The sequence below is a fragment of the Aptenodytes patagonicus genome, chromosome 2, assembly GCF_965638725.1.
Source record: "Aptenodytes patagonicus chromosome 2, bAptPat1.pri.cur, whole genome shotgun sequence".
Lineage (NCBI taxonomy): Eukaryota > Metazoa > Chordata > Aves > Sphenisciformes > Spheniscidae > Aptenodytes > Aptenodytes patagonicus.
Genome location: NC_134950.1, coordinates 80,096,179 through 80,111,477, shown reverse-complemented (window position 1 = coordinate 80,111,477; position 15,299 = coordinate 80,096,179). Strand labels below are relative to the sequence as shown.

The 15,299-nt window shown below is 40.9% G+C and overlaps 1 protein-coding gene across 3 annotated transcripts in view; it reads right to left on the bottom strand.

The window, feature by feature from the left end:
• ADCY2 (adenylate cyclase 2) overlaps positions 1-15,299 on the bottom strand; it is a 237,429-nt gene that overhangs the window by 118,941 nt on the left and 103,189 nt on the right. For all 3 annotated transcript variants that reach the window (XM_076330310.1, XM_076330311.1, XM_076330312.1), the window contains one exon: positions 8,735-8,884. In XM_076330310.1, the coding sequence (XP_076186425.1) occupies positions 8,735-8,884 (150 nt within the window). The remainder of the gene's footprint in view (positions 1-8,734; positions 8,885-15,299) is intronic.

Genomic DNA, 15,299 nt, shown 5'->3' with positions numbered 1-15,299 from the left:
GTTTTTACAAATATATTAATGACAAGAAGAGAGCCAAGGAGAATCTCCATCCCTTATTGGATGCGGGGGGGAACATTGTCACCGAGGATGAGGAAAAGGCTGAGGTACTTAATGCCTTCTTTGCCTCAGTCTTTAACAGGCAGACCAGTTATCCTCAGGGTACTCAGCCCCCTGAGCTGGAAGACGGGGACGGCGAGAAGGATGAACCCCCCATAATCCAAGAGGAAGCAGTTAACGACCTGCTACACCACCTGGACGCTCACAAGTCTATGGGGCCGGATGGGATCCACCCGAGAGTGCTGAGGGAGCTGGCGGAGGAGCTCGCCAAGCCACTCTCCATCATTTATCAGCAGTCCTGGTTAACGGGGGAGGTGCCGGACGACTGGAGGCTTGACAATGTGACGCCCATCTACAAGAAGGGCCGAAAGGAGGATCTGGGGAACTACAGGCCTGTCAGCGTGACCTCGGTGCCGGGGAAGATTATGGAGCGGTTCATCTTGAGGGCGCTCACAAGGCATGTGCGGGACAACCAGGGGATCAGGCCCAGCCAGCACGGGTTCACGAAAGGCAGGTCCTGCTTGACCAACCTGATCTCCTTCTATGACCAGGTGACCCGCCTAGTGGATGAGGGAAAGGCTGTGGATGTGGTCTACCTGGACTTCAGTAAGGCCTTTGACACCGTCTCCCACAGCATTCTCCTAGAGAAGCTGGCGGCTCACGGCTTAGACAGGTGGACTCTGCGCTGGGTAAAACACTGGCTGGATGGCCGGGTGCAGAGAGTTGTGGTGAATGGAGTTAAATCCAGTTGGCGGCCGGTCACGAGCGGTGTTCCCCAGGGCTCAGTTTTGGGGCCGGTCTTGTTCAATATCTTTATTGATGATCTGGATGAGGGGATCGAGTGCACCCTCAGTAAGTTTGCAGACGACACCAAGTTGGGCGGGAGTGTTGATCTGCTCGAGGGTAGGAAGGCTCTGCAGAGGGACCTGGACAGGCTGCATCGATGGGCCCAGGCCAACTGTATGAGATTCAACAAGGACAAGTGCCGGGTCCTGCACTTCGGCCACAACAACCCCATGCAGCGCTACAGGCTTGGGGAAGAGTGGCTGGAAAGCTGCCTGGCGGAAAAGGACCTGGGGGTGCTGGTCGACAGCTGGCTGAACATGAGCCGGCAGTGTGCCCAGGCGGCCAAGAAAGCCAATGGCATCCTGGCCTGTATCAGAAACAGCGTGGCCAGCAGGAGCAGGGAAGTGATTCTGCCCCTGTACTCGGCACTGGTGAGGCCACACCTCAAATCCTGTGTTCAGTTTTGGGCCCCTCACTACAAGAAGGACGTTGAGGTGCTGGAGCGTGTCCAGAGAAGGGCAACGAGGCTGGTGAGGGGTCTGGAGAACAAGTCTTATGAGGAGCGGCTGAAGGAACTGGGACTGTTCAGCCTGGAGAAAAGGAGGCTGAGGGGAGACCTCATCGCTCTCTACAACTACCTGAAAGGAGGTTGTAGCGAGGTGGGTGTTGGTCTCTTCTCCCAAGTAACAAGCGATAGGACGAGAGGAAATGGCCTCAGGTTGTGCCAGGGGAGGTTTAGATTGGACGTGAGGAAAAATTTCTTTACTGAAAGAGTGGTTAAACATTGGAACAGGCTGCCCGGGGAAGTGGTGGAGTCCCCATCCCTGGAGGTATTTAAAAGACGTGTAGATGAGGCGCTTAGGGACATGGTTTAGTGGGCATGGTGGTGTTGAGTTGACGGTTGGACTCGATGATCTTAGAGGTCTTTTCCAACCTTAATGATTGTATGATTCTATGATTCTATGATTCTACTCTGCTCTGGGGAGACCCCACCTGGAGTACTGTGTCCAGCTCTGGAGCCCTCAGCACAAGAAAGACACAGTCCTGTTGGAGCGGGTCCAGAAGAGGCCATGAAATTGATCGGGGGATGGAACACCTCCCCTGTGAAGAAAGGCTGAGAGAGTTGGGGTTGTTCAGCTTAGAGAAGAGAAGGCTTCAGGAAGACCTTATTGCAGCCTATCAGTACTTAAAGGGGGCTTATAAAAAAGATGGCAGCAAACTTTTTAGCAGGGCCTGTTGCGACAGGACAAGGGGGAATGGCTTTAAACTAGAGGGGGGTAGATTTAGACTAGATAGAAGGAAGAAATTTTATACACTGCGGGTGGTGAAGCACTGGACCAGGTTGCCCAGAGAGGTGGCGGATGCCCCATCCCTGGAAACCTTCAAGGTCAGGTTGGACGGGGCTCTGAGCAACCTGATCTAGTTGAAGATGTCCCTGCTTATTGCAGGGGGGTTGGACTACATGACCTTTAGAGGTCGCTTCCAACCCAAACTATTCTATGATTCTATGATTTATTGTTAGTATAACTGAAATCTTAATAGTCTAATGCAAGTATCATTATTATTCCTGCTCTAATTATTAGAGAAAAAGAAAAGAAAACCAAATAAATAAATAAATACATCTATATTAAAAAAGCAAAGTCCCAATAGTAATAATACAGTTTAAATTGTTATACACACACTTCCTAGTTTCTAAACCTTTTTCTGGTAAAAGGCTCATGCTTTAACTGTTCCTGCGGGTTCTAAGGTTAGTGGCTTCAGCCAAGCAGTGGTGGTGAAAGAAGATTTTCAGCAAGTCATCAGCATCTGGAGTCCTTTGTGAGGAGGAGTATGATGCTGATGATGTTGACGGTTACTTCTTCCTCAGTCTAGGATCTCCTTGGGGTAATTTTTATGTAAATGATAACACGCGTTTATACCTTGCTCTTTCTTTATCAGTCTGCAAGTCCATGCTATACCAAAATTTAATATACATGGTGTTTTATATGTGTTAGAACTTGTTCTTTGTTCCCTCTAAAAAACACTTTTGTCCAGGTCCAGGTCTGTATTTCTTTAACTGACCAGTGGTGAACTACCTGTAGACCTGGGGTCTCCAGTGCCAAGGCTGTGCCCCATCTCTAACCGTCGTATGCCTGTACTCCTCTGCACTGCATTCTGTGTCTCCACTTCTTAAGGCTTCCACTATGATGCCAGGTCTGTATTTTTTCACATTATTTTACAGTTGTAAATATCTCATTCTTCACAGAACAGTTGTTCTTTACTATTATCTATATAATAACTATGGTTGTACCACACCATACGAAAAGTAAAATTAATTAGCTATAGCCACCTTGTCATTGTAAAAATTGGTGTTACAGATAAATCAAGTAAAAACAGAGCTCCAGGAAGATAAAAAAAATGCAGACAGCCTTAACCCTGAGGCCTTGCAAACTCAGTGCAAAGCACACGGCAATGGCAGTACTGTATTGCGGGGCTACATGGTTACAGAAGACTGAGGGTAATACTAGAGAAAAAGGGGATATACTAGATTTTCTGCATAACAGTTTTAGTTGTATTTACACTTTTCTGTGTTAATTAGATAATGTAGACTGTGACTGTTATTATTATTGTAACTGAAATACAACTAATAATTGTTTATTGTATTTTCATTAGATTGTTAAGACTTTAATTAGACCAACAATAGATTCTGAGTTCTGTATTTATAGTGTGTTCCCTTTTGCCCACAACAAGAGTTGAAGCGTAACAACTTGTCCAGTTGAGTCTTGAAAATCTCCCTGCACGCAGACTCCATCACCTCTCCGGGCAGACTTTCCCAGTGCTTAACCCCTCTCTTGGGGAATAATTGTTTACCTCCTTCCAGCCAGGATTTGCCTTGTCACAACTCGTGCCTATTGCCTCTCATCCTTTCACTGTGTGCCTTTGAGAAAAATCCGACCACATCTTCTCCGTAAGCTCCTTCAGGCAGTAGGTGGATGTTAGGTGTCCACTCCACACCCTTTCTTCTGCAAGCTAAACATCCTGAGTTCCCTGAGTCTCATCATCTGTCATGAGCTCCAGTCCCCTAATTACCCCTGTAGCCCTTCGGTGGACTCTCTCCAGTTTCTATTTGCATACTGTATCCATCTTCCACATGGTCTACCATGCAGAACTTGGCACTTAAGTTCTTCCTCAGAATAGGCTTTAATTCTGGTAATGACATGTAGATTAACAGAAAGGATTGACACCTCACCCATGCGTATGTGTACGAACAGGCCTGGAGTAGAAAATAGATTCTAAAATTTAAAAGACCAAAACTACTTTTTTTTTTTTCCTGCTTACTAGCCTTGAAGCTATGTGGAACAAAAAAGGAAAATGAGGAAGCCCTTAGAAAAGCTATTCTATGTTCATGAAAATATTGGTAGCTTACATTTTAAAATGCATTAATTGAACTTACAGGAATCCACATTTTATATATTAGTTCCAAATAATATATTTCAAATGTTTCTGTTCTTTACTAACAGCCTCAAGTCTCAGAAATGTATGCGGCTTCTCTGTTTTAGATTAATTTGAAAACAATTTTGAAATATTTCAGTTCCTGTAATGAATAGTATTGCTTCCCCATGTTTTGGTGAAAAAATTAAAATCCCACTCAATGATTTGAAACCTCATTCATTTTCATCTGCTACCTGAGTGTTGTTTCTAAAACCGTCATTATACTGCCTCCTTTTCAAAGACAGCATTTTAGAGAACCCACTGAACACCAACACCTTACAAACATCTCCCTGCGATGTTGTAAGAATTTCTCAGTGTATATTCCTGTGTCTCATGATGCAAAGCACCAGAAGAGAGAGAGAAGAGCAATTATGCTAACTGCTTGTCAGCGTTAAGATCTTGCACTCAGCGTTAGTGAGTCATTACCCCTACAAACTGTCAGCCAGGCTGTATCAGTGAGACAAATAATGCTATGAGAGGCTATTTTAAATATATATCCTGAAATAAGGCTGCAAATTAATAGAGGTCAGAATAGTTTCATGTTTCTCTTTTCTATACACTGAAAAGATAGAAAAGCTGTGTGAGAAACACCAAAGTGGGCATTGAAAATACTGCCTTTTACCACAGGAGTTTAAAAGTGACTCTCACAACAACGTACACTAATGGAAATAAAATCCAGAGTGTCCAGTGTTATCAAACACAGCCCTACGAAACCACAGTTCATAAAGGTGTGGTTCGTAATACGCATAAACATCTACACATCCACACCTGTAGGCGAACACACATTATGTAGTCCAAACCAAAGCCAAGCCTAAGTATGACTCCTATGCAATAAATCATCTGAAATTGTAAAGGCCCCAGGGGCACTGACTGGCCTTACTGGCCCTGACTAACCTCACCTGGGCCTCCACCGTCAGCCTCTGCCCATGGCCCAGGAGCCCCATTTTCAGCTCAGCCTCTGCCTGAGCTGTGCTGTAGGAGCTGGCTGTGGACCCTGTCGATCCTGGCTCCTGGACTGACTTCCCGGCTTCACCTTGGACCTGCCTAGCAATTGCTGGACCTGACCCTGAGCTGTGGACTGACCTCCTGGCTTGGCCTCAGACCTGCTACATCACCACAAACTTGGCTGGTGTTCTGGACTCTTGCTCGACCCTGGCTGCCAGCAATTGGGTTTGCCCAGCTCACCCTGTGCTGTGGGACAGCGCCCTGGCTGGTGAGGCCCCTGCCCTGCTGGGAGGTGTCATCACCCATGGCTTCCCATCCCTCTGGGAGCAGCCAGCCTTTGCTGTGCCCTAACAGAAATACACAGTGGTGTGGGTACAATATGTCTGACTTGTACCTCGGTATATATACGCACACCCCTGTTTCACCAGATACTAATGTATACTGGTCTCACTTGAAAACAATGAATTTGGTGTTTCTCTTTAGTTCTCTGGGATAATTGTTGAGTGGCAATTCAATATACTTCTCTATTGATACAATCAAAATGGTATTTTCAAAAAGGCTATTCAAAGACACACAAAAAAAACCCAACTGAAAAACAACAGTTGGCTACATTTGTATGAGGCTACTTTCAAACAAAATAAGAGGAAATCCATGGAATAATTTGAACATAAATCATACATCTTTCAAAAACAATTATAAAAGACATTATGTCCATGACCTGGAAAAATTTGCAAATTTGATCTGGAGCCCTAAGCATTTAGAAGTACATCCTACGCTCTGCACTTGTATAAAAGTAGCTTGTGTTACTTCTCACTGAAGTAAATTACATTTTTCTTGTTGGAGATGTAGAATCAAGGGTCATGCTACAACCTTTCACAGGCTAATAAAGGCTTTGATCAAACTCAACACTTTTTAAAATGCACCTGCTCCTACTGTTTCAATATATCCCAATCCTCTAAAAATAGCCAGCAATATGATTGACTTGCTCCCTGAATGTGGATGATCCTCTGTATATTCTTGGCAAAACAAGCAGTATTAAAAGACAGACTAAAGTACATCCAGTTCTGAACTAAAGTTTGCAAACAAAGAAGTATGTTAACCCTGGGGGGGAAAAAACCAAACAACTTATCAAATTAATTCTCATTTACCTTTTCACATTTAAATAGCATTCATAAGTGTGATAATAAGGATGTGCACCTCCTTGTCTTTTTGGTTGGAAAAACTGTGACACGAGATAAAGGACATATGGGGTTGAGAGGATAAAGGCTAAAGAAATCTATGTAAGAAGATCTGATGAGCTAATTGTTCATTGGAGGTCAAAAAGATCATTAACATTCATAGAATACTTCACTTACTTCTGTTTAATGAGACATTGACCCATCTGTTATTAATCCAGACCTCCAATACACTACTTAGAGCTGTGTAGATATCTTAACTAATTTGATATATTTATTTCTATCAAAACACAAATATGACAACACATACTTTTATATATATAACAAATTGCGTACAATGTCCTTCATTATTCTGTAACAACAACACAATTTACCAATGAAAGATGGCTGTTGCTGCTTTCCATCTTGTTGGGCTCCAGCATATTAGAAAGACAACTCCTACAAACCACAAAGAGGAAGCACCTCACACAGAATTCCAGATATTTTTGCTTCTCTCCACTGTCAGGTTCTCAACCGTTTTTGCAAGACCTTCAGAAGTGTGAGGAAACCAAAACTACTTACTTATGTCTTTCCATAGAAATTAGTAGTGTTTAGCAAATAATACACATTTACAGAGACCATCAGCTAGCACTATGTCTCTTCTAACTACTAACTTCTACAAGCAGCATCCTTACCCCTTTGAGTTCACCCACTGACAGTGTCCAGTTACACACCCTCCTGATTCTGGCAGATACACGAATGCATTTCCTATGCCTGTAGGAAAAAGCAACCAACAGTAGAAACCTGGGCCCTTACAACTGTGCTCAGGAAGCTAAGAGCTCAGGTCTCTTCTGAATAAGGGAGACCTTGATGCCTGCTGTGAATTATGCTGTTTGATTATGGTCTGCATACATCCTTCTGGCAGCTGAGGCCTAAGCACACGGAACAGTGTTAACCATCTTCTACAAAGTCACCATGAGCCCAGAAGCCATCACATCAGCCCCACATCATTGGATACTGCCCAGTCCGGAGTGGTACTGCTCCCAGATACCTGGCATTGGTTGCTCTGCACTCACAAGCTGTCTCACTGGAACTAATTTGGAGATATTCTCATCCATATTCTCAACAGATAGTAAAATGTGCATTGTGTACTATCAGTTATAAAGCCTACTGATTCACTGCACATAGCTCACGGAGGCAGAGGTGGAAACTTATAAATGACTGCTCTTACACAACCTCTCCTGCAATAGTACCTTATGCAGATTTTGCATCTAACCATCAAAGCCTGCCTTTACTGTAAAATGTTCTCCTTAAGATTACTTTAAATGTTTTGCAGCATCTTCAGCCAGTATGCAACCCGAGTGCCCAATAGAATACACCTAGCCCTCTGAACACACATCACCTGTTAAAGTCCTGGTATGGACTCTCCATTTGCAAAAAAAGTGTTGGTGCTGGATCTTGAAAACCTTCATTTAAAATGGCGGCAGGTATTTGTGAGGCAGAAATGACAGTTAAGGTCACCTGGGACATAAGAGGTATACATCTCCATGCACTTTTTGTGACAACAGAAATGTGTCCATGAAGGCTCTATTCTCTGACTGTTAACAGTTCATAGAAGTTTGAGTCTGGTGACCTTCAAAGCAAAACACACCTATCGTCTTTACTATTTGATGAACTAATTTGTATTTCAAATTCTCTTAAATGAAGCACCTATCTGTCAGGATGATAGGCACTGTACAGAACTTGCAAAGAGAAAAAGAACTATATAAAGCAATCAGAGAAGCCTTTTATTCAGCTGCTACGATAAATGACAGATAGTCTCATTATGCAATTCCCCTAGCTCCTCTTAACATACCTGACCCCTAGAACTACATCACATGATTCATCAGTATTGTAGTTTCAAATATTTTTCAAAAAACAGTGCAGTAATACCTTCTCGCAGTGATTTTGTAGTATTGGTCTTGGGCATGAAGAACTGACAATTCCCAAAGTGCACGTGTACATCTCACAGCTCATTCAATGAGGACAACAAAAGAGTGGGCAAACACAATCTATATAGCATTTTCAACTTTCTTTATCATAAAATATTTTCATAGAACAAATGAAAGAATACATGTATTTGACAACACAAATAATTATAATACCTTCTGACATTCAGATGGAAATTGTGCACAACCCTGTTCAAAAGACTTCGCATATTTCATTAAATAACTTTCAGTAATTCAGTAAGTGTTTTTGCAGTAGCAAACTGGATTATATAGTGATGAATAGGGGGACAGTGTGAAGACAGCAAAACAGACCAGACATGGGTGTGGCTTTACCTGTTGCCTCTTCTCAAATTCTAACTTGATACGCGATTTGATGCAGTTGCACGTGTCCTGATACGTCTGCTGCAGTGCAAGTTCCATGAGGTGTTTGTGGTATGCTCCTGCCAAGTTTCCGCAGATAAAAATGATTACATTTGCCAATATCTAGGGGGTTAAAAAAAAAAAAAGTGGTGTTAGGGAATTTATATAAATAAATTAACAGAACATAATCCTAACCTGAAATGAAAGGTTGCTGCAGTTATGTATTTTGTGTTTGATTTCTAGCAAAGGTTCACCTTTCCAAAAGCCTTCACAATCAGTGGCAAAATCCCAAGCAATAATACCATTTTCATTTAGGATTAAGTAAGAATGATAATGAACAACGTGTTTGCCTATTCAATGAGGTATAAATTTTTGAAAAAGAAATTCAGCTCATGTTATGCATCCACCGCTGAGTATTAATTAGGTGGGATCATGATATACTGATGTAAAACAATAGCTATGGCTCCTAATAACAACATCAGAAGCCATGTCATTACCATGCTCTTTTGGCAAGACATTTTCTTTTGCAGTGCCATATGATTAAGGGGTGAAGAGATCACCTACACCAACAGCCCGACCCGCATTTTATCTCAGCCTGATCCACTACTGTCTGTCAGTCGGCAACATTAACCTTGGTGACGGTAAGCAATGTTTAAGTCGTGAGATCTGACATCTCTCTACTAGAATATACTTTTCACCACTACCAAAACACTGCATTTGCCTAAACCACATAACTTAATCTATAAAATTTAGTGTCAAACTTACAGCATCAGATACTCAGTGTACACAACAACACATGAACATGAGAAATAAGTTCGCTTAAAGAATCCGGTTTTATTTATTAATTGTCTGAGGCATTTCAGAGAAAGTAAAGAGAGGAGAGAGGCAGGCCTTTCCTGTGCTTGAACGTCAAAAAGGACAGAATACTGTGTGGTGATGCTAGCACTTTCAACTGTCCCCAGTTTATTGCTGCAAAAAGAGACAAATTTACCCATCCTAGCTCATTCAGGGCAGAAGAAACACAGTAGAGTAATGAAACCAATTCTGAATTCAATTAAAAAAGATAATATTAAAAGGGAACTGAAGTTGAGATACAGCTACAATCTGATCAGAGCAGGTCTCTATCTGAAAGGCCCTGGTGTATCATATAGCCTGGATTACAAGTACTACATGAGGTCGTAGTGCTCATGGTCTGGAAGGGAAGGAGGAAGGAAGGAGGCGAAAATTCCATTAGTTCTCCACTGTTAATCTAATCATGAGGTTTATGATAGATTTCCCCAGTGATCATTCATGGTTGGTTTTGGCGTACTTATGTACCAGGCAATCCTTTGAGAACTGCTAGTAGTGAAAGAGCCAGAGATGTCAGAAAAAAAGTTAGACAGTATGCTACAGTGGTTCAGAGAAAAGAGAGAAATTGTCCTATTAACAGAAAACCATCTCCTTGAGGAATACATTTTATTCACAAAAAAATACATGAAGTTTTAATGCTCCTTTTATAAATGCACACTTTAAAATGAGAGTTTTAAAGAAATGCTTTTATTTTCCTCACAAGTTATAACATCATTACAGGCAATACCTGTTCCTCCATCTGTGACATGTCTGACATCTCACCTCTCATGGTTCCACAAAGCTAAAAGCAGGAACTATACAACTTCGCCACAAAAAGCATTGATGTTTTCAATTTGATAAAACTTTCCTTTCTTTCCCTAAACCTTTAAGATCATGGCATTATAATGTTTCTAAAAGCAACATTTGAGTTCTTAAAATTTTCTAAAATACATAAATGTAAAAACAAGGAGAAAAATCTACATTTCTCACTCTCTCCAAAGAACCTCTTTTATGAAGTAGAGGGATAAGAAATAGTTTAAATAAACATCTCACAACAGCTAATAATTTAAAAAAACGTAAGAGATGATGGTATACAGAAAAACATTTGAACTCAAAATACTTTTATATCTCTTTGTAAATCACAACTGCTTGATTCTGCTTTGATGTCAGCAACATCATGGTACTCTTAGCAGACACGGATTAGTGAACAAAGATCTTGCGTGAGAGATTACAGTGCAAGGGTAGGGTGTTCCACCTGGCAGTCGCCGCTGTTTTTTGAAATGAAATTATGAAATGAGAACAAATGCCGAAAATAAAGATTGTTGGGCATAGAAAATTCTCAGATATGCAGTGGGAAGGTTTAGTAACAACATGAACACTGATTTGAACTGAAATCAACAATGTGCTGTCATCATCTCTATGACTGTTGAAAAGCCGCACACAAACTTATTAAATGTACCGTCCGGCTTCATAAAGTTATAGACTATTTAAAGCAAAACTTCAGGAATATAATCAATCAAAATAAAAAAAGTATACTGTGATAGGTAGATGGAGGAGTAAATTATGAGTATCATCTTCACAGCCACAGAAAAACAGATTACAGTTTTATGACTGAACTAGCTGAAGTGAGAAAATAGATGGAAACAAGTGACTGACAGGCAAGGAAGCTAATTAACCAGGCTTTTCAGATTCTCAATGGGGTAATTCAGCCCACATGAAGCTCTGTGCTGGCTTCCAGTACCTGAATTACGCTGTTCAAAGACAACTCAGATATCTCAGCCATTGCCGTACTTAGTGTAGATGTAACACATGAGAGTATAAGTGAATCTGTAGATAGAAACTGTGTTCAAAACATCGTTAATTCTTTTGGCTAGCACAGAGTTCATTCAGAAATGTGTCACTAAGGTATTAACTTAGAAAAAAATTTCCAAGAAATGGATGAACTGGTTCCTAACTCAGACCAACAGATTTTTTGCCTGTATGTAGTCTGGCTTGAGTGAATATTTCTGTATTTGTCACTGAAGAGTTATTGAGTGAAACACATACTGTCAATAGACTGTTCAAAGGAAAATGTAATTAACATTACTAAATAAAATAAACAACATATATACTTCTTGCTGGTATCTCTCTTCTCCCAAGTCTCGCATTTTCTTCTGAACTGCCGTCCAGTTTCAACATATGAGCTGGAGACGAGCTCCATCCCAGGTTTGCTCTAAAGTCTCATAGGCATTCTCCTAGAAGGAACAGGTTCAAAGTTTTCCTCAGTCCAAAAAGATTAACTGAGCTTCCCACTTTCTAAGCAAGTACTCTAATCAGTATGCAATTGTACAAAAAGTTCCTCCTGTTCAGGCACCTGCTCTGAGAAGACCCCATGCTGTGAATCCTACCTGGACCGAAGCACTTGGAATGAAATCCTGAGTCAGACCAGTCTTCTACCTTGTCATTTCTCTAGGCTAGGACTCTGCAGCTCTTTATCTTTTCCTCTTTTTTTTTCTCCCTACCCCTGCCTCCCTCCCCTCAGATGAACGTTGGATAATAAGAGAAGACATGGTGGATCTTCTGGTAAGAAACTCTGCATCTTGCTGCAAGAGTTCTGATCAACTGTGCAGATAAAACTGTAGCCAAGAGCTTCTATAAGGGAATTAAGGGGCACCTGCATAGACTATGTAACATGGTTAGGGCTTCTGCCAAGGAGGACAAGCCTGAGCTGTGGAAAAGGGTGTAACTAACAATGGTAACTCAACAGCAGAAAAAGACCCGGATGACCTCAAAGACAGTGTTGCATGAACCTAGCTCATCTCCTTTACAGACAGACACTGTATGAAAAAAACCAAAAATCACAATATACATAAACTCTAGTAAGCTCCCACTCAGTTCGCTATATGGAAACACTGAGTCACACAGCAGGAGTTCTGATCTCTCTGTACAGTCAGTGGAGAGGCAAGTCCATCTCCTGGGCCATCTGCATCCTTTAGATATATCCATTAAATGTACACTGTGGTGAAGTTTCTGCTTAATCAATGAATAAATTCAATGTCTACAGAAGGTGATCTAAATATAAGCCAAAAATTAATGCAAGGAACACCAAGATATCATCAGGAAGTATCTCTAGGTACTCCAAGTACCAGCTTGTACCTCTAATCACTTAAGGAACATTGTCATGCCTGATCTCTCTTCCATCTCTTTTGACCTACAGAAAACTGTATGCACTTCCAGGCAATGAGGCATTTTCTAAATTGTATTTTTACATTCAAGCACATGTATTTTTCAGTATCAGTGAATATAAAGTAATCTGCTGTCTAGTGCTTAACTATCAAAATAGACTGTATTTAAAAGCAAATGAAGACAAAGTTAAGTAGCTATGACTAATTTCTCAAGAGAGTACTAAAGTTCACTGAGTTGCTCAAAAAAATGTAGTGTATGATACAGATTACACGGTAATGGTGCATCTTCCTAGTTCAGCTGATGAAAGCTACCTACAAAGGTATATGTATACAAGGAAGTATTATGCTATATAAAAGAATTATCAGGCTGCTGATTCTGAACTGAAGCATAAATCATTTGTTAAATATCTTAGTAACTGTTCAAATACTGAATATAAAAATCAGAGCTCTCTGCAGAGTTTCCCTATGTGGAAAGCCTCCAGTTTAGGAGTTATTTTGTTGCGTTTCTTTCCTCTTAGATATTGTATAGATCCTTCCTGCAATTCTTTCATGAACAGAATTTTTACCAAACCCACCCCCCAACACAAACAATTAATGACTTTTTTAATAGTTAGATTCCACTTTTCTTCTGGATGAGAGAGCTGAGGAAATGGAAGCTGAGGGGTGGGCAAGAACGGCTATAATTTATAACATCTGCATGGAAATTAATGGGAGAAAAAAGAATTCTTGTGTCACTGCCAAGGTGCAAATTCTTTAGCTCTGCAAAGATGAATAGTCTCTCTCCCCATCTGATCTTTCATTTGACGGTTTGTGGTGTGACTAGCCAAGCTAGGGAACAAGTCTGCACTTCTTTGGAACCTGTACAGTTTTAGACTCAGACAAAATTCAGCTAGAAAGAACAACACCGGGTACAGTCAAAAGAAACTGAAAAGCAGCATTTAAAAAGGAAATGCTTAGCCACCATGTAAATTAGTCACTTGCATGGTCACCATGTACTATGCCAAATACCATTATACTAGTACATGTGTTCAGAAGGTTCTCCAGCTATTCCATGCAACACTCTTGCTCATGGAGCTCTGGCCAGTCATATGATGCTGACTTGTTTTCTTTCACATTTCCAGACCTATGGAGGTCCAAAGTCAAGAGTTCCAACATTTTAATACAGTTCAGTGTCAGCAATATCTATAGCTATGTGATAGCTAACAAGAAGGATGACAGAAGTGAAAACAGGAAATGGTTTGCCCATATGGCGACCACTGTTTCAAAACCAAGCAGTTTGGGGAGTAGCAAAATTAATGAAGTCTGATTCCTATGGATTTGTATCCTTTTGCCCATTTATTTCCTCACTTATACTTCCAGCTCCTCAAACAGGCCAAAGATTGTTACAGCTATAGCACTAAAACTAGTGATCAAGTGGTGCCTGGTCCACTGGCTGCTGTTACACAGTGTAACAACTGGCCTTTTCCTATATTTGTCCTGGTGAGATCACTAAGTTGGGGTCTCTGTCATGAAAGCTCCTGTCTTTCATAAAGGAATGTAGCAATCTTTTGGATTTCTGTTTCTGTTTCAGAGCTGATGGTAAAAGCTCATGATTAAAGTTATTTGGGTACAGAACATGACAGGTTGAAGGACAGACAGAATATGGGCAACTGCAGACTTACTTCCTCAGGAATTAAGAGTAAAAATCAATTACTTCAATGACTGCAACATTACATTTAATACTCTGAAAGGTAAAAGGTATTTAAATCCTTAAATACTCATGAAGGCCACAATAAGAACACACTACAGATGAAGAGAAGAAACAGGAAGCTCCAGTATCCTCAGATCCTTTGTCTATATCAAGGAGAATCTCAAATGTTTTTCAGAAAGGTAAGTAGAAAAACAAATTGCAATTTTGCAAGAAATGACCCCATTAAAAAAAGAAAACACAAAAAAACCCCAACAAAATAACTGAGAATCAACAAAAAAATAAGAGTTTGAATTACTCATTATTCCAGACGTCAGCAAACTGCTCCATATTTTCAGTGTTAAAGTAAACTTGGTAAAAAGTCCCTTTATGGAAGGGGAATTGACGTCATTTTACAAGCCAGGAAGTTGTGACACTGTCTTCTAATTTGTATGTGTAATTCTCTTTGTAGCTTTTGCAGTCAGAGCATTGTGGACACCAGCAGGATATTCCTTTTCTGTAATATCTATGTTATTTGATGTGATTTTCTTTTTATCATTATTACAGATTGAAGCTTCTCATAGCTCCAAGCCATTCTGTGGAATGACTGGATTTATTTTAGTCAGCTCTGTGCGTATGCAGGGCCTTTCTATATGCCAGTGTAGATGAAAACAGATCATAAACTGTAAGCTCTTGAATCAAAACGAGGAAAAATACACTGGGAACAAGAATCAGAGTTATGGTCCCTTTAAATCACTTCTGTGTAATACACATAATCAACATCAGTGACTAATTAATGACTCTTCATACTTTGAATCTAAAATAATTTTTTGCCAGAGGGGAGCTTCCTCCCAGAAGGAACCAGCCAGCCGCTCCACTC